The sequence below is a fragment of the Melanotaenia boesemani genome, chromosome 14 (assembly GCF_017639745.1).
Source record: "Melanotaenia boesemani isolate fMelBoe1 chromosome 14, fMelBoe1.pri, whole genome shotgun sequence".
In the NCBI taxonomy this organism is placed as follows: domain Eukaryota; kingdom Metazoa; phylum Chordata; class Actinopteri; order Atheriniformes; family Melanotaeniidae; genus Melanotaenia; species Melanotaenia boesemani.
The window spans coordinates 11,540,387-11,558,448 of NC_055695.1; the positions used below are offsets into that span (position 1 = coordinate 11,540,387).

Sequence of the window (18,062 nt, forward strand, 5' to 3'; positions counted from 1 at the left end):
TGAAACCAATTTAACGATTTTAAATATAAAAACCACAAAATCATTTTTTTCTTGTCTTAACAAAAAATAATATATAATATTTTGGATCTATTGTTTATTTATTTATTAATCGGTCTCCTAAAGCTTTTGCTAAAAATGGAGCTTGTAAGACTTTTTAAAATTATTTTTTTTATCTATTTGTAGATTGTAAGACTTAACTGAGATGTTTATTAGTTTGTGGTACTGATACAAAACACAAAAAGATGCAACACACACATAAGGAGCATTTTCAGTTTTCCCTCAGCTGATTCATTTTTCCATTGACCTGATCTGACTTTTTCTCTTCACTCATCAGGTTCCCCTCACAGAGGCGGTGGAGCCGGTGGATTTTGAGGAGTACCTCATCACTCACCCTCCCATCGTTGAGTCTGGTCCCTTGAGAGATCTGATTGAGTTTCCCCCTGATGACATTGAGGTCATCTACACACCCAGGGAGTGTCGCACTGTGGTTCAAGCTGTCCCAGAGGAAGGGTAAGTATGCGCTGTGACTGAGAAGGGTTTAAGTACTAAATTTGGACTTTTAAGTACAGCCACACACTGGATTTGCAATGACTGTTTGTTCTGATTTAATAGCATTTTAGTCTTGCACTGGAGACACACCTGACTGACAAAAGTCTTGGAGGCTTCAGAAAAGCATCACAGAATTGTGATTTTGTTTATTTTTCACCCGCTCAAGCACAATATAAACATGAACTATAAGCCATTTCAGAACTTTTGGCTTTTCTTGTTTCCTGATTTCCATCAAGATTTAAAATGGTCACATGCTAGAAAGTTAGAAGCTAATGCTGCTTTGTGCTAAGAAAGATATACAGTACAGTCATATAACTTATGAGTATTTAGCAAACAGATGAATTATGACATATTACACTTAATAGGGATGGTTTATTAAATATTGACATAAAAAAAAATGGACAGTGATATTTATATGTTTAAAGTCTGACTTTGGTATTAAAACAAAACTTATTTGATTGTCTGTCTGGTTGCAGAGACACTGATCCCCATGTCAGAGATTGTGTCAGATCCTACACAGAAGACTGGGCAGTTGTTAACAGAAAGTAAGGTTTCATTTATTGAGTTATCTCGAATTTATTGAGACCTTTTTACTTAATAAAGCTGCATTATATATCTGGAATATTAATATATATTAATTATTACTGTTAATGTTATTAGCAATGTTTAAAATTGATTTTTGCTCATTCAGATATCACAAGCTCGGTACAGGCTTTAACCCTAATACTCTGGACAAACAGAAGGAACGTCAGAAAGGCCTGCCCAAACAGGTGTTTGAGGCTGATGAGATGCCTGACAGCAGCAGCTATCAGGATGATCAGGTACCAGCATTATGTCTACTCTATTTAGGTACTTCTTAGGTGTGTATAGGTATGCATTAACTGTAGAGTGCAGTGAAGACCACAAGCAACCCTCAAATTTATTTATTATTTTTCTCAGACTTATTTTTCCTTGCAGAACTTCTTAAAGTGCCTGTGTATAGAGATTACCTTCCAGATGTTTTCTCAGTTGTGTGAATTTGTCTGCCTGTGCCTCATCTTTTTGCGTGTTTGTTGCATTTTAGGATGATCTGAAGCGACGGTCGATGTCTATAGATGACACTCCGCGTGGCAGCTGGGCCTGCAGCATTTTTGACTTGAAGAATTCCCTCCCTGATGCCCTCCTTCCTCACCTCCTTGATCGTGCTCCCAATGAGGAGATTGACCGGCACAACGAGGAGCAGCGCAAGGCCAACCGCCATCGTGAACTCTTTGCTCTGCACCCTGCCCTTGATGAGGTACAGTGTGCACCCTGATCATAAGAACATCTTCTGGTAATCACCATTCCAGATACATCTCAACTTTAATAAGTTTTGGTGAAAGTTGAGTATGTATTTCAATCCAAGAAGCCCATTTATTCCATGTATTTGTTTAAATTTAGCTGAAGGCCGTCATTAATTTTTTGATATATTTTTTTTTGGTTTTACTTGGGATCTTCTATTTGAATGTGTAGGAGGAGCCCATTGAGCGCCACTGTGTGCCTGAAGTACCTAAAGAGCACTTTGGCCAGAGGCTACTCGTCAAGTGTTTGTCCTTGAAGTAAGTAGTGGACAGCCCTTTTAAAAAAAAAAAAAAAAAAAAGCCATGTAGTTCTTTTATTTAACTGCTGCTTTCTGCTGACCCACTCCTTTTTCTCTTCCACGTGAAGGTTTGAAATCGAAATTGAACCCATATTTGCTAGTTTGGCCTTATACGATGTCAAGGAAAAGAAAAAGGTAAGCTGTTATGCTTTCCTGTGTGCTTCCTCAGCTCTGAGTTGTGTGGTCACTTCTGCAAACCATTAAAATTGTTGGGAGGCCAAAACGAATCTTATGTGGACTATAAAATTTTATGTTGTAGTCCTGTTATGCTTTTGAGGACGCAGTTAAATCATACACTGGACCTATGTATCTATCTGAATGAGACCATCAGCTCCTGTGTCTTTCTGCTCTCGTTTAGCTGCAGTAGCAGACACTAGAGGGTAGCAGCAGCCTTGACAAGTAGATTTCTAACATGTATTACACAGGTGACTCATTTCTCACTGAAATGTTACTGTTTGTCAGCAGAAAATAATCAGATTGCAGTAACATAGTTCTTCATGTGGAAACTTTGATTTTATGATATGTTGCATTAATTTAGCACAGTGATTCCCAAACTATTTTTCTTGAGGACCCCCTTTTATGCAAGCAGTAAAAAGCCATGGACCCCCTGCCCCACCTGTGCTAAAACCATGCTTGGTTAAGCTTTCAAAAGTGAGATTCTCACCATAAATAATGTATTCTGGCTGAGTCCTGTCCTTCGATAAAGTCAAAGGTAAATTAACAACATATAGCCTGTTTTTTTTCTTAAAATAGGGACAATGTGTGGTCATTAATCACAATGGCTCTGAATGTATAAAGCTTCAGGGACCCCCTCTACTCTTTGGGGGACTGCCTTTGGGGTCATGGACCCCAGAGTGGGTGCCACTAATTAAACACTTTTATCCAAAGCAACTAACAAGTGAGGAACACATCAAGAGCAACATGGACACTTATATGTAAACTTAGGAAGTAGAAAATCTATCTGGCAATCATCCAACTGAAGGACAATTATTCTTCTCCCTGATCTACAGCTGTCCCATAATAATAGTTGTGATGGTGTCTGTTGTTTTTCTGTTTTTATGTGTCCCTCAGATATCAGAGAACTTTTTCTTTGACTTAAACTCTGAGCAGACGAAAGCAATGTTGCGTCCACACATACAGACGGCAGCCATCTCCACACTGGCCCGCTCTGCCATTTTCTCTATCACCTACCCTTCCCAGGATGTCTTCCTAGTCATCAAGGTGAGGCTGTTGTTAATAGGATATTTGTTGAATGAATGATTTTTCATATGGTTGTTAAAGTGTTGCTGTAAAAAAAATTACAAAAACGAACAAAAAAAAAAACACCTGGTTTAAATGAACAAATTATCTGTTTTCAGTCTGTATGTGCATTAAAGACATCAAGAAGTGCTTTCAACTCATTTTCCTGCATCAGTATTCCCATTTTGACAGGAAAACACATTGCATGAGCCTTAAGAATCTCTTGTACATGTTTATTTGTAATGCTGACCTCTACAGAAAGACATAAATAAACTTGCAGAAACCTGCTAGCCCAGCAAGATTTAAGCTGAATTTATACTCGCATGGCATCTGCAGCCGGCGTAGCTGACTTTTGTGAAATGTGCTCTTTCACTCAAGCGTAGGGTTATGGCGTTGTGTTACAGTTTCTCTTCCGGTTACCACACAAATTCAGCGAGAAGATCCAGAATTCCCACATTGTCACAAACTGAACAATCACAAGGGAATACTTCTGCGTAATTTTTGTGTGTGGCTGGGAAGCACGTAAAGTCTGGAAGGGGTGCGCATCAAGTCTCAGTGGACCTACACGGAGCCTACAGTGGTGCCACTGTAACCGACCTTACACAGACGAGTAGAAATCCAGCTCAAGGCTCCCAGTAGTTCATAATGTAATACTCCGATAAGGAGAAATTGTTCCACTTTCTAAACACTCAAAAATTTGATTGCCATTGTGAGAGTAGTTCTTAAGGAAAACACAACCTCTTGTGTGTAACTATATATGTTTTGTTAATAGCTGGAAAAAGTACTGCAGCAAGGTGATATAGGAGAGTGTGCAGAGCCTTATATGGTCTTCAAGGAGTCAGATGCTGCCAAGGTATGATCACTTTCAATTATATCTTGAATGTCATGTAAATGTTTTCTTAAAAGGATTACAATAATTTATATATATGATGTTTCTAATATGGTAACTCAATACTTAAAAGCTAATTTCTTTTTATGGCAGTGTTCCCACTTTATTCACCATAGCATCTCGTGTTTTAATGAATGGACATTAGCTCATTGTAGGCTGTTTTCCCTTGTTTGTTATAGAACAAAGAGAAGCTGGAGAAGTTACGCAGCCAGTCAGAGCAATTCTGCCAGCGCCTGGGCCGCTACAGAATGCCTTTTGCTTGGACAGCCATCCATCTAATGAACATTGTAAACAGTGCTGGCAGTCTTGAGAGAGATACAGAGCTGGAGATGAGCCTTTCAGGTCAGATCCTCCTATTTAACCCCAGAAGTTGGAAAGTAAATGTGAACAAGGGTTATGCATTTCACTATCAAACTTTTAGTAGTCATAATGAAGAGAAAAAAAAAAAACTATGTCAGTATATTTCTTTTATGTCCACTTACATTGTCAGTAGCTGCATTTACATGGAACATTTTTGATTCAATCAAACATCCAGTTAAAACAAAAATGCGTCATGTAAACACCTCAGCTTATTCGATCGGCCTCAATCAGAAATGATTTTCAATCTGATCGAGAGGCGGGGTTTAAGCCTTTTCACAATCGGACCGGCAGGAAAAAATAACCATGTATACACTCTGATTCTTTCTGTGGTGGATGTTTTTTCTGTGCATCTTTAAACCATATGGGAGCTAGAAGATGTAATGTGTTTGAGTGAAAACTTAAAAAAACAGGTTGGGACTCTAGCGGATATGTTTTTGTAAGAAACTGAAAGAATCAAGGATTGTTGAGAATTTTGATGGTCAAAAGGTCCAATATATTTATAATAATAAAAAAAAACAACTTTTTCTTCTGAATTAATATGCACTGCGCATGTCAAAAGCTTTACAATTGTATTAAATCTGTCCATCATGTAAACACACAACTGATCGGATCACTTTATTTAGCGTTCATGTAAACATGTCAGCTGGAATCTCTGATCTGATTGATTTCACTCAAATAGATTAAATATTTGTTTACTTAAACTTAGCTAGTGTTGCATTTTGTTATCTGGTACAGAGATCATGAGTAGATTTGGCAGTCACGCATGATACTTATGGACCTGCCACTACATCAACACATTTTATAATCTTTAACTTAAAAACAAATTCCCAAAACAAACAGAAAAAAAATAAAAAGAAAATTTAAACAGAGATAATGAAGATAAAAAAAAAAAAAACCATCCAAACAAAATATATAGAGCTATATTTATCATCGAGTTTGGTCCTTTGTGTTTGTCTAACACTTGACCTTTGAAGCTGACTGCAGTGGCTGCTTTTTGTTGCTAGGCAGATTAATAAAATGTCATTTGAGTAGGTTTTCAAATCTTGAATTAGTCAAATCGTTTGTGTGCAGAGAGGAAAGGCTCATGGTCAGAACGGAGAAATTCTAGCATCATGGGAAGGCGTTCCCTGGAGAGGACCACCAGTGGAGATGAATCGTGTAGTCTCACAGGTTTCAGACCTGCCACACTTACTATCACCAACTTTTTCAAACAGGTGTGTTCATTTAAATGTAAATCTGCCATCTTGCGTTGAGGCTTTATTAGTTTTTTTTTAAACTATCAAGTTTTCTTTTTATATTGTTCGTTTTTCAGGAGGGGGATAGGCTTAGCGATGAGGATTTGTATAAGTTCCTAGCTGATATGAGAAGACCTTCTTCGGTGTTACGGAGACTCAGACCCATCACAGGTACACATGACGCCTAAGAAAACCTGCTTTGATTTATTTGTTCAAGAAGACTAGTTTGTTTCACATTCACATTGATACTTTTCTTTACCTCCTTGTCTTTCCCTTCCTCTTCCTTTATCACAGCCCAGTTGAAGTTGGACATTTCTCCAGCTCCAGAGAGCCCGCATTATTGCTTGACCCCTGACCTCGTGCAGGTTAAACCTTATCCAGACAGTAGGGTGCGCCCCACCAGAGAGATCCTGGAATTCCCTGCCAGGGATGTCTACGTGCCAAACACCACATACAGGTACAGAAAAAGAGTTTCAGTTTGAATAATTGGCTTTGGTTTTTTTCTCAGTTCTGAGGTGATTGATATTTATTTTCCCACCAAGGAAAGACAATAATTAAAGACCTAGCCACGCTAAAAGTGAAAACTTTGCACAGTGATGACTGACACTTCACCTTGTTGGTGTTCACATCAAGTCTGCACCTTTATTCAGGTTATGTTTGCCAGAACACTGCACACGTTGGCAAACAAGACCTATGTACACTAGTACTGTAGATATGATCTGTGTACATTGTGCACATTGTCCACCTGAATAAAGGCTATTTTTGTCAAGGTCATTTGACGAGACAGATATTACCAGGCAAAGCTGCTGATAGGGCCTCACTGCCACAGGCCTTGTTTGTCTGCAGTGAACTAGGTGTGGGTTTACTAATGACCGACCCTAATGATGCACTGCATCCAACAGAACTGGGTCATCATACCGCATTCTGACTTTGATGTTAGTCAGCACCTCATGCAATACCAGGGTAATAGATTACATGAAATGACAAATACTTTATTAACCCATTAAGGCCCGACCTATGAAAAATGGTAAGAAAAGTCAAATTTTTTTAATATGAGGTCTTTATTTGGCCCTTTAACAAAAAACAAACAAATTTTAAAATTTTTTGGGAGGGTTATCTACCATTTATTACCATGTGATACATTAAAAATATTATAATGTGGTTTTCTGCTTCTGAGTATCTATTAGGGGACAGAAGACAAGTATTAGATTGTGTTCAACAGGATTTTGAGCAAAGTTTATACCATAAATTGAAGCAAAATGTCTCAGAAACTGTATGAAACATATATGTCACGTCGGGCTCTTATGGGTTAATGCCAGAGAGCAATACATGCAATCTTAGTTACCTAATTATAGTTACATTTACAAAAATTGGTTGATTGTATTAAATGTAAGTCTTTAAACATGCAAACAAAACAAAAAAAAGTTCTCATATCTAACCTTTTGATTGTTTTTTGTTGCATCTACACAATTTCATCTTTAAATTTATTTAGTTTAAATCCATTTCTTAAACATAGTCATGATGGATAGTTATATTGACTCTTGGGTTTATGTATTTTTATTTCTTTCATAAATATGATTTGTTAGCATACATTGCTTCTTGTCAGGATGACTGTTCGTGTGGGAGACATTTACAGTACAGTCAATTGTGTTGTAATAATGACGAGTCAATATGACTCAATAACATAGGGTGTATAGAGACATGATGTTATCTAACAAAACCCCCATGAATCATATAATAGCATTAAAATGGTTTAAATACTTTACAGAATAAAAAAAAAAAAGAAAAAACAAAACAAAAAAAAACAAAGACAAAGACTCAATCAGTGCACTGCTAAAGCTTTATATGACTAATATTTTGTAGGCTATTCGACTACTGACACTATTCCCACTTAGTTTTTTTTCATTAATCTGGGAATGAAGCTATATGAAGAAGGCTACTTTTCAGATGTTAGAAATGACAGTATTTCTCTTGAACCTTTACTTATATAATTTGCATGCATTATGTAATAACTTACTGATAATTGTACCTGTAGCCTCAGAGAACAATCAGCACTCTTTCACTTAAAGATAAATACACTTTAAAATAGCTCAGCGGACACAGAAGCTGTCAAATGCATTTAGGTTCACCTAAAATGTGGTCACATAATCTCATTTTTAGGATTGTAATCTCCTTAGAGCTCTCTGTTCTGCTGCAGCTCTGTGGTATTTTGCAGCTAACATGAAACCAAGTTGCAAATGTGGCTTAATACGTCTGTTTTGCAAATGATTGCAAATGTTGCATAATAACGGTTCTACTGTCCTTGCTGGATCACACCCAATAGGTTAACAGCCTACATGTCATGGTTGCATAATTGCAACAGTTTTGCAAGTCTGATTGCTATGTGCCAAAATGTTAGGAGGCAAAAAGCTTCTCACTACAGGTTAATTAAGAATTTAGCATGATAAACATATCTAATGCATGCTATTTCCCTCTGAATATGGATTTTTTTATATTATCTTTCAATACACGTGAAAAATAACCACTAATACTGTAAGAGAATGTGAGAACTGTGGTGCTCATTTGGCAGCATCTGTAGTTGGGGCCGGTCGCAAGGTGATTTTGGTCATCTTGAAAGAATATGATGAACCAGTGCCAGGCTTCCAGAGAATACCCTTCCTCCTTACAGAGCGTCCCTTTGCCCTTAACCACTGGTACTTTCCATTTAGGTTGGTTTCGCCACAAGCATTGAACCACCATCCACCTGCCAGGACAGGAAACAGCAGTTATATCAAAATATGTTCACTTTACAAGTTGGTATTAACTGGATTACCTTCCCATCTAAATATTTAATTTAGTCATTGAAAAGTAACAAACATGCCTGCTATGCTGCTTATTATTTTTTTAATGCTGTGGTAGGGACACGGATCACTGTGCAGTGTTATGCCAAAATAAGTTGTCAAATTTTATACCTGTTTTATTGCGAGAACAGTTGGAGGTGGGTTGGTTGTTGTTATTCCTGTCTTTGGTGGAGAATCTAATGCCGGTGAGGTTGGTCATTGCATCTGGAAGGTCACCTGAGAAGTTCCTGACATGAAGAGTGTAGTCCTTAGCAGGACCTTCCAGCAAAAAACTGTACTCAGCCCAATGCTTTTCCTCCTTCCAGTCTTCGAGATCAATATGCAGGATGTAAGTTCCCTGTTTTGCAAGGCTGTGTATTTTCTTTAAGCCCAGCCAGAAGTCCTCTGCATGACACATCAATCAGTAAATTTATCTTGTTTGAACATTTCCTATTGGTCAAACTCATTTACAGGTTAGTCACCAACATTTGATTAAAAACGGTGTGCCTGCAGTACCATCTTTGACTTTTCCTATCCATTCGGTTGATGGCTGTGAGTCTTGTAGCTAAAGTTTACAAGTATAACAGCCATTTCTTTGATATTCAGCATCATTAGTCTTATCAAATGCTCCAGGAATGGGGCCAAAATGGCTGTGTACTCAGATAATGCAGGAAGTCACTTTGTCAGCTATCAATTAATATTTAACAGTTACTGTTTCCTGCGACCGTGACCACAGGGAGATTTAAATACACATCCTTTGCAGAGAAATTTGTGAAAATTAAATTAGTATTGAACTGGTTGAAAACAAGTCCCTTTTTAGAACAAGGGACCACAATGTGTACAAATAACTATTTATTAAACTTAAATAACGAGTCTGTTCATGTTTTAATTGCTTATAGTTTTTAAACATTTAAATATTTAGCATGCGTTACCTTTATCATTGGATGCCTAATGTTTACTTACTTTCCAGATCTCCAAAGCCCTTTTCATACGTTTTCCATGTCTGGTCAAAGTCCACTGAACCATCAGTCCTACTCTGGATGACGGTTGAACCTCCGTCTGTTGAAAAAATAAGAAATGCACTAAGTTTACTAAAGGATAACAAAGTTTCCTTACTGGCCATATCTAACCTGTTATCTGCCCTTATGGATTATCCATTCCTGTTCAGCTACCTTATGTTTTTTTCCTCGCTCATTGATTGAAGTCATAAGCCAACATGGGAAATTATGTAAAGTCAGTTCCTTAGATTTATTTTTTTATGTTTTATGTTTTAATCTGAAAAACAGATTATTGATGTCTCAATTACCTGAATCCATTTCACAATAAACATTGAAGGGTTCAGATTGGTTTGGTTTGATGACATAAATCCCACTGCTTGCTTCTCCTTTATTAAACAACTCACTGCAGTCCACAGGGAGGTCTAAAACACACAAAAACATTAGAAAACTGTTAGTATCTATTAAACTATATTAAGTACTGGTTCTATTCTTTAAATAATTACCATTTGCCTCCAGGCCAGTTGAGTTTCCTGTCAGATATTCAAACATATCAGCAGCTGTTTGGTCTGAATCCGGTGACTTATCAGCAGTATCTTGATAACTGTCAAAGCTCAGCTGCAAGAGAATGCATACAGATCTTTGTTAGATAAAGTTTTCTACCCTTGTAGGATCATTCATGCACATTATAACCCTGAAATAAAATATGCCTAGATAAATCAAATCAGACTCTCACACATATCAGATGTTTGACCTGTAAATGTAAAATATAGTTGGATCTTTCACAACTACCTTTTCTTCCAGGTTTTTAATCTTGCTTTTCTGGTGGTCCAACTGATCGTGCTGCTCCTTCACGGCTTTTAAAAGATTGGTGATGGTTTTTTCTTGCGCATCAATCACTTCCTAAAAATATTAATATATATGAATATAAAGAATATGTTTTATAATATTTTCAAAAGCAACATTTGAGTTTTAGGAAATGAACAAATCCAGAAAGTTTCATTAGGATTTCTTTTGTGAGTGTAACAGAGTTGTTCATTTTGCCAGTGCCATATTAAAAATAGATTATTATTCCTGATTATTTAAAAAAAAAAAAAGTATTTGACTATATGAAGTTTTACGCTTAAATTTACTGCATTTTGACAAAAGCAGAATTGAAATGCAAATACACAATTAGGTCCAGGGCTTACTGTTTACAAATAACATAAATGACAGTACTGTAACATATGATGCCCATACTGTGTAAAGTTTTTAGTAATTGCTCTTTCTAAATATTATATGGTAATGGTTAAAATAACCTGTTTGTTGATAGTATCTAAATTATTCAGTCCATTACATACATTGCAGCTGTGAAATGAAAATGTGGAAAATTTCTGGTGCGTTTATAGCTCAAAAGAGTTGTATCATTATATCATCATGAGCGTCATCTCACCTTGAGCGTTGTGATTTCGTTAAGTTGCTCAGCAGGGATCATGCTCTGGGACAATCCCTTCAGCCTCTCTTCAAGGCTCCCCACTTTGTTCTGCAGTTGCGCACGCTCTTGCAGGATGCTGTTGATCTTAGAGTTGATTTCCAGTGACAAATTCTTGATCTCTTCATTGTTGGCCTTCAAGATACTGGTGGTCTTCTTAAGCTCTTCCTCTTCTTCCTTGATTTCTGATGTGACCACTGAGAGGTGGTTAAAGGAGCGGTCAAAAATGTTCAGTTTTTGGAAGATGTCATTGATTTGGGCTTTGGTCTTGTGGACAAACTCTCGTAAGCTCTGGCCAAGTTGGAGGAGGCCATTTGCTAGTAGGCGAACATCATCCAGCATGGCAAAGCGAGACCTTGCCTCAGTTGGGGTCGGTGCTGTGACAAAGGCCTGGGAATGCAAGTTGGGATGCTCTTGTCTACCTGAGGTATCCAGATGGACAGCAGCAGGGGAGCTGGCTAGTACCAACAACAAGCAAAACAGCTTCATTATGATTTGCCTCTCTAATCCTGAATTTGGGAATGTTTTCTAATTCTGCTTTTGCTTTCCTTCTCTTTGTGCTCTTCTCAACTCTCCCCTCTCTCCCTCAGCTTACAAGCTTGTTTCCCTTGCTGATGAAATGATGTGAGAGCAGCAGGCTGCCCTGTATTATATACTGCCCTCTCTGCAGAGGAAGGGGGGGGATTAGCTGATCATTAAACTCTACTATGTTTTTAGCTTTGTACCCACCTCCTCCCAAATCCCTCCCAAGCCCTCCCTCTCCTGAACAAACAAATCACAGTAGTGTGCAAATGACATATACCCCCCCTTCCACTACTAACCATTTAACCCCAATCCCCGCTCCACACCACACCCTACCCTACCCTGCTTTCCATCTGTGGTGCAGTACTTTAGCTGATCAGCAGAAAACTAACAATGGCCATCACGGTTTTTGATGGATCGTCAGTGTAATCGATCTTAATCCTTATAACTGTGTGCACACTTTGCTCTGATTGATAATGTCCCATGTAATTCATGCTCCTATGTTTGATTTTGCATCCTGCTGAATCAGCCAAGCTAGCCTTTTTTTTTCCTATCTCTCTGTCCTTCTCATTTTTGTCAGGTGGGGGAAGGGCCTGACTTTGGTGCCAGGTTTGAGCCTCAAGGCATGAATGATGCTGGAGAGTTTGTACAGTGTGTACTCATCATCCCGGTTTTATTGCTCAGCCTTTTTGGTTTGATAGCTTTGCATGCTGCTTTGTCATGCCAGTAGACATGAAATGGGAAATACACAATATTATTTCATTATTATGCTGTTTTGGATCAGGTTACTTGGCTAGCCTAGTAACCCAAAGTTTTATACCATTATTATCCAAAGGTGATACATTTTTTAAATGCGCTTTTATTTGTGAGCATCTCAAAAGTTTTTAGCATTGATTTTTGCACCTTAGTACAAAGTGTACACAGCCTGGATTGGTAGAGCTCTGAGCAGTAGAGAGGAGCTGAGGCATGAGTTGGAGAACATGAAGAGAAGCTTACAAACTGCAGAGAATGTGGATAGAAAAATGAAAAATGCATCACACAAGTCACACAGTTCACACAAATGAACTCTCCTAATATCAGCTGCATCAGTTGGGCCAAAGAAATGAAATTTCACCTAACAAATTTGCATCCTCTTGCTCTGCATTGTATGATAGAGAACGTTGCTATTTTTTAAGGTTATGACACATTGTAAAAGACACATTGATACACTTAGCTGAAATTATTGGGATATTTGGCCTATTGCCCCACCCTAACTTTGTTTTTTAATTGGCTGTAACAGTGCAGCTTTAAATACCACACAACCTTCTTAATGAGCTTGTTCATAGTTTGTGGTTATAAGGCTTGATTACCTCAGTTTCCAGTAATGAGGAATTGCTGCTTTTTAACATGAACAGAAGAGAAAGCAAAGAATTTGTCCCAAAAAACTGCATGTTGTGCCAGATAACGGCTCTATAAGCTGGAAGTTAGTAAGAAACCTCACTTTCAATCATTGCAGAATAGTAACAACAAAAACATTTGAGAGTCTAACTCTAAACTCTCACACAAGTATGTTGTCTTTGGGACTGACGTTTTCTGTCCATACTTGTCCTAAGCTTTGGTTTCATTCATTGTTTTTTTTTCTTTTTGTTTGTTTTTTGTTTCTTTAATAGATTTTTTTTCCTCTCATCAGCTTTATTCATAATTTTTTTGTAGTGCCTTGCATTGTCACATCACCGAATTACGTTGTCATGTTACCTTTTGATTAGGAAGCAAATATCTCTGTTTGCAGACATTAATGTTTTTTTTTTTTTTTTTCTTTTCGTTTAGCAACTTAAAATAGTAAAGCTGCATATAGTGGCTTGCTTGCAATAGCATTTCCCTCCTTGGAGGTTTTTCTAGTTTTTGTTGTTAGAACTGCTTGTCTGAAATGTTGGTAGTCGGCCAAAACAAAAGAGCCTAAATGGGAAAAGTAAAATACTAAACATGGTATTTTAAGATAAAATAATAAAAAAAAGTTTTTCAAGCATATGTATGAAGTCCCTAAATGACAAATGAGACATTTTTTTTTGTTTGTTTTTTTTTTGGCCATCAAGTAAAAACGCTGTCTGATGCAAACTCGACACCTCCTATCACCATAAAAGCACCATGCTCACTGTGAGGCATGATGATGGCAGCATCATTCTGTTTTAGTCTTCAACAGATTGCAGACTGGGTTGGATGTTCATCTTCCATTAGGACAATGAACCTACGTATTCTGCTAAAGCAGCACTCAAGTGGTTTGAGTTTAAGTGTTTGTGTTTAAATTGCCAAATCAAAGCTTTGGCCTCCATCCAACTGAGAATCTGTGGTATGACTTACGGATTACTTTACACCAGCAGAACCCATCTGACTTGAAGTATGTGGAGTAATTTTGCTTTGAAGAATGGGACAAAGTTCTTGTGGCTAAATGTGCTGCTGTAATTGCTGCCAAAGGTGGCTGTAGAAAGTACTGACTTTGAAGGTATATGCATGCACTACTTTAATTTTTTTAGAGCATTTAAAAATATTGCTTACTAATTTGTTTAATTTCCTTTCACCAATGCGGACTACTTGTATAAGCCCATACAATAAATTCCTTCACAAAAATATATTTAAATTATAGTATGTCAGGAAAAATGTCAACATTGCGAATACTTTTCAAGCCACTGTAACTGCTATCTGCAAGTATGATGGAGAGTTGTAGAGTTTGCAATGTTAAGTTTGCTTTTCTTGTGTACTGATTAACCTGTAGAATCTGATGAGATGAACTGACCAATCTCTTTTGCCTCCATGCTGACTTCTAAGGATATTTCACCTTTGCTGTAAATTTATCTTTGAGTTTATTTTAGTTCAACTTCAACCCACTTCAAAGCCTCTAGTGCAATTGTGAGGGATGTGCTAGATGAATCTTAATAAAACAAGAGATTAAGTAACACTTGGATAACCAGACAAAGATTCCCACGCTTCCCTCTCATATTTGGTACCAGCTGTTGTCTCTGTGGGGGTCCTTCTGGGGGGGTCCATTCCCCACAGAGTCGACAACGTCATTGCGGTTTGTCAGCTGATCCTAAGTTATTTAACACTTCCTATTCTGAGTCTTCTCCTCCTTTCCAACAATTTTGTAACTGGCATTTAAAGACGGTTTTGATGGTATTGTATTTAAGATAATGTTGTCAAGTTTGTTATTAATGTCATAGAATGGTTTACTGTGTGTTTTTTTTTTTTTATATGTACCTTGTGTGTTCATGACTAAATTGTTTTCTTTTGGGGATCACCAAGATTCCCAAACATACTAGATGCAAATGATTTGGGTATGTTAGTTAAATGCACATTCAGAATACTTAAACTAAGATAGGGACTTCAGTATTAGCATATTTGTAGATTTTTTTTATTAAGAATGCCCCTGTTTTTACTCAATACACAACTGACAAACACGGAGTTTAATTAAATTACAGCAAAAGGACCACTGGCAATCTTTTGTCCAGCTCTCTTATTTTAAAAAAATAGCTTTTACTTAGACTATCTGCTTGGTCTTTGCTTATATGTATTGTTAGTATTCTTAATTTTCTTTTTTTAATTTGTTCTATGGAATATTTTGTTTTTATGTATGTAAAGCAATGTGCAAATCATACACATAAGGCTTATTATATTTGTTTTAATTGATCCAATCCAGCCAAGAAAATGTTTCTTTCTCTGCACTGTATAAACATAGGTAATTGTAAGCTCACATTATTATGCAGAGACGATATCTGTCCTATAGTAAGTTATTGGCAGGCCAAGCCTCCTGTATTTGCCAATCAGAGTATGGTTTACCTAACAAGGTGGCCTTTCCCCTTAAATTGATCAGTTCATGGAATGTGATGTAACTTTTGTTAGGTAGCTAGGTCAAGTACTCTCAAAGAAGCTTGGTTTAGTTATGGTCATTGTAATAGTTCATGGATCTTGGTAGAAGGATATGACTATTAAAGTTATCATGTATTTGAGATATTGTATTTTTTATATAGTGTATATATAAGTTATTATTTTAGTAAAGAATGAGTGAAAATATATCATATTTTAAATATTCTTTTTAGTTTGTCTAAAAAAAGCAAATAAGTGAATGAGACCTGCTAGTCTGCCCCTCCTCCATGTCCCCGGATGAAATGAGTATAGAGGATGGATGGATAGATGGATAATAAATGGAGGGCATTTAGCATAATGCATAGTAGAGTTTGTTATTTAGAACTGGAAGTGTGCTTCATTTACATACTACATGTTCCTTTTTAATCTCAAAACATACCCTAAAAATATGTTAAATCCATGTTATTTCCTTTTGGTGATCAGGCTTTTTTTGTTTTCTATTTCTTCAAAATAATATTTGTGCTCGCTGAGCCATTTACAAGACCTCAAACCAATTTAAGATTGCACTAACATAAATCCCTCACTTGGTTCAGATTAGATTTTGCCTTTGAGATTAAAAAACACAACAGAAAGGGTTGGGTAATGCTGCGATACATGACGCATGCTCTATAGCGTATTCTATACTCATGAAAAGTGTTTCTTTACTACCTGGTTTTTATGTCCTGTGAGGACTCTGTGGTACAGAATAACATTCTCAAATGAGCTGAATTTTCTATGTTTTAGGAATCTGCTGTATGTGAACCCTCAAAGTCTTAACTTTGCCAACCGCCAAGGTTCTGCCCGCAACATCACGGTGAAAGTTCAGTTCATGAATGGAGAGGACCCAAACAATGCAATGCCGGTATGCCATTTCTAAAAGAACAATTCCATCCGTCTACCTAGCCGTTCTATAAATGTAGTATCTTAACTTTATCATTATCTTAATCTTTTATTATTAAAAACTTTAGACTTTTACCCCTTTTAATCTATCTATTCATTTTTTTTATTTTAAAGATTGTCAGCAACTTTTATTGTATTTGTCAGAATGCATTATTCTGCTAAGTTTGGCTTGGATTAAGTAATGATTTATTTCAACATGTCATCTGAATCTTGTTCTAACGTTAGGGTATTTTTATTCCTTAGGTCATATTTGGAAAGTCAAGCTGTGCTGATTTCTATAAAGAGGCCTACACTGCGGTGGTATACCATAACAGGTGAGTGTTTTTGGTATTTTTTTGTTAAAATAATAAATTAAAAAAAACTTGTGGCCATCCTTCTAAATGTAAGGCCAGAACATGGTCAGAATCTTCATAAATAAGGATGATAAAGTGGTTTCCTTCTTAGGAATAGTAGCTGCTGTTAGCCTTGCATACCTTTTGCAGCTGGAAATGATGTAAAACTGTTTTTGTTGGCATTTGATAGTCTTTTGCTACGGGTGTTTACAGATTCCCACTCTTCAGACAGTGGTCATCACCAGCATCTACAAGTAAATTGTAACCACACTTTTGAACATGTAGGTAATTGACACTGAAAGCAGATACAAGCTAACCAGCCAAACTTCGCTTTGTAGAACAAGCTCAGCTTCATCATATTGACTTTTCAGTCCTGGTATTATCATGCATCCTGGGTGATCTAATAACAAGTGAACAGTGCTATGTGTATGTGTTAACACCTGGAATTAAAATGCCTCCCCAAATGGCCCTTGCATGGGACTGGATTTTACTTTCATGTACCAAAAGAAAATTAAAATGTAGTCTATGAAACACAGTCAGCTGTCAGCTGAAGAACAAACAGGGCATCAGCACTGCTACTAATATTTCTCTTAAATTACATATACATTCAGTCCTCGAAACTAGACAATAATAATGATTCAGACATTAAAATATTTAAATAAAGATTTTATTAAGTCAAATTATACAGCAGGTGCAATATAAGGGAAAAAAAATTGTTTTGGATAACATCTTGTAAGTTGGGATTCGGCTATTTACATAAGCTATTTTTCTCTTAAATCCAAAAAAAGATAAATATATTTGTAACTACACTGCTAGTTTGAAGTCACATCAGGTTCTGTAAGTAGAGTGGTCCTTCAGTGTGGCCCAGGACACATTTACATTAACCCTGACAGAAGAATATAGTCACTGGTGTCCTAGACCAGGGGTTCCCAAACTTTTCAATGCCAAGGCCCCCAAACAGCATTAGCTTCTGGCTGGGGACCCCCCCAAACCAACAGACAATGATACAAAATACGTAAAGAATATATTTTCTTAATTTTATTCACTATTCAGTAATTATTACATTTGTTTAGCATAAGAAAATTATTAAGGAACATCTTTTCAGCTCTGTACGTTCCCACCGAATAATAGACTTTTCATCAAACAATCATCAATCAAACCTCTCCCATGTGTGCCCATGTGTGTGTGTGTCCGCGTGTGTGTTACTGTGTCTGGAAGTGACGAACAGAGATTACACTAGTAGGACACTAGAGTCTC

At 37.0% G+C, this 18,062-nt stretch overlaps 2 protein-coding genes across 21 annotated transcripts in view; one reads left to right on the forward strand and one right to left on the reverse strand.

The window, feature by feature from the left end:
- The window catches only part of dock7 (dedicator of cytokinesis 7), a 52,693-nt gene that overhangs the window by 5,247 nt on the left and 29,384 nt on the right, over nucleotides 1-18,062 (forward strand). For all 20 annotated transcript variants that reach the window (XM_042006941.1, XM_042006934.1, XM_042006936.1 and 17 more), the window contains exons 3-16: nucleotides 335-510; nucleotides 1,026-1,094; nucleotides 1,241-1,370; nucleotides 1,613-1,825; nucleotides 2,041-2,126; nucleotides 2,236-2,302; nucleotides 3,239-3,388; nucleotides 4,179-4,259; nucleotides 4,475-4,637; nucleotides 5,727-5,869; nucleotides 5,968-6,061; nucleotides 6,185-6,347; nucleotides 16,318-16,435; nucleotides 16,717-16,787. In XM_042006941.1, the coding sequence (XP_041862875.1) occupies nucleotides 335-510; nucleotides 1,026-1,094; nucleotides 1,241-1,370; nucleotides 1,613-1,825; nucleotides 2,041-2,126; nucleotides 2,236-2,302; nucleotides 3,239-3,388; nucleotides 4,179-4,259; nucleotides 4,475-4,637; nucleotides 5,727-5,869; nucleotides 5,968-6,061; nucleotides 6,185-6,347; nucleotides 16,318-16,435; nucleotides 16,717-16,787 (1,724 nt within the window). The remainder of the gene's footprint in view (nucleotides 1-334; nucleotides 511-1,025; nucleotides 1,095-1,240; nucleotides 1,371-1,612; nucleotides 1,826-2,040; nucleotides 2,127-2,235; nucleotides 2,303-3,238; nucleotides 3,389-4,178; nucleotides 4,260-4,474; nucleotides 4,638-5,726; nucleotides 5,870-5,967; nucleotides 6,062-6,184; nucleotides 6,348-16,317; nucleotides 16,436-16,716; nucleotides 16,788-18,062) is intronic.
- On the reverse strand, nucleotides 7,713-11,794 carry angptl3 (angiopoietin-like 3). The gene is made up of 7 exons (XM_042006957.1): nucleotides 11,137-11,794; nucleotides 10,497-10,607; nucleotides 10,211-10,322; nucleotides 10,016-10,129; nucleotides 9,673-9,768; nucleotides 8,842-9,114; nucleotides 7,713-8,633 (listed from the first exon to the last, which is right to left on the reverse strand). Exons 1-7 carry the CDS (start codon nucleotides 11,662-11,664, stop codon nucleotides 8,449-8,451), a joined length of 1,419 nt encoding a protein of 472 aa, XP_041862891.1. The 5' UTR covers nucleotides 11,665-11,794; the 3' UTR covers nucleotides 7,713-8,448.

Excerpts from the sequence above, each read along its gene's own strand:
- angptl3 (XM_042006957.1), bottom strand. The coding sequence starts at position 11,664 with ATGAAGCTGTTTTGCTTGTTGTTGGTACTAGCCAGCTCCCCTGCTGCT. Across the intron at positions 10,323-10,496 it reads TTAAAAACCTGGAAGAAAAG|CTGAGCTTTGACAGTTATCA; the intron begins GTAGTTGTGAAA and ends ATTCTCTTGCAG. Across the intron at positions 8,634-8,841 it reads CTGTTCTCGCAATAAAACAG|GTGGATGGTGGTTCAATGCT; the intron begins GTATAAAATTTG and ends CTGTCCTGGCAG.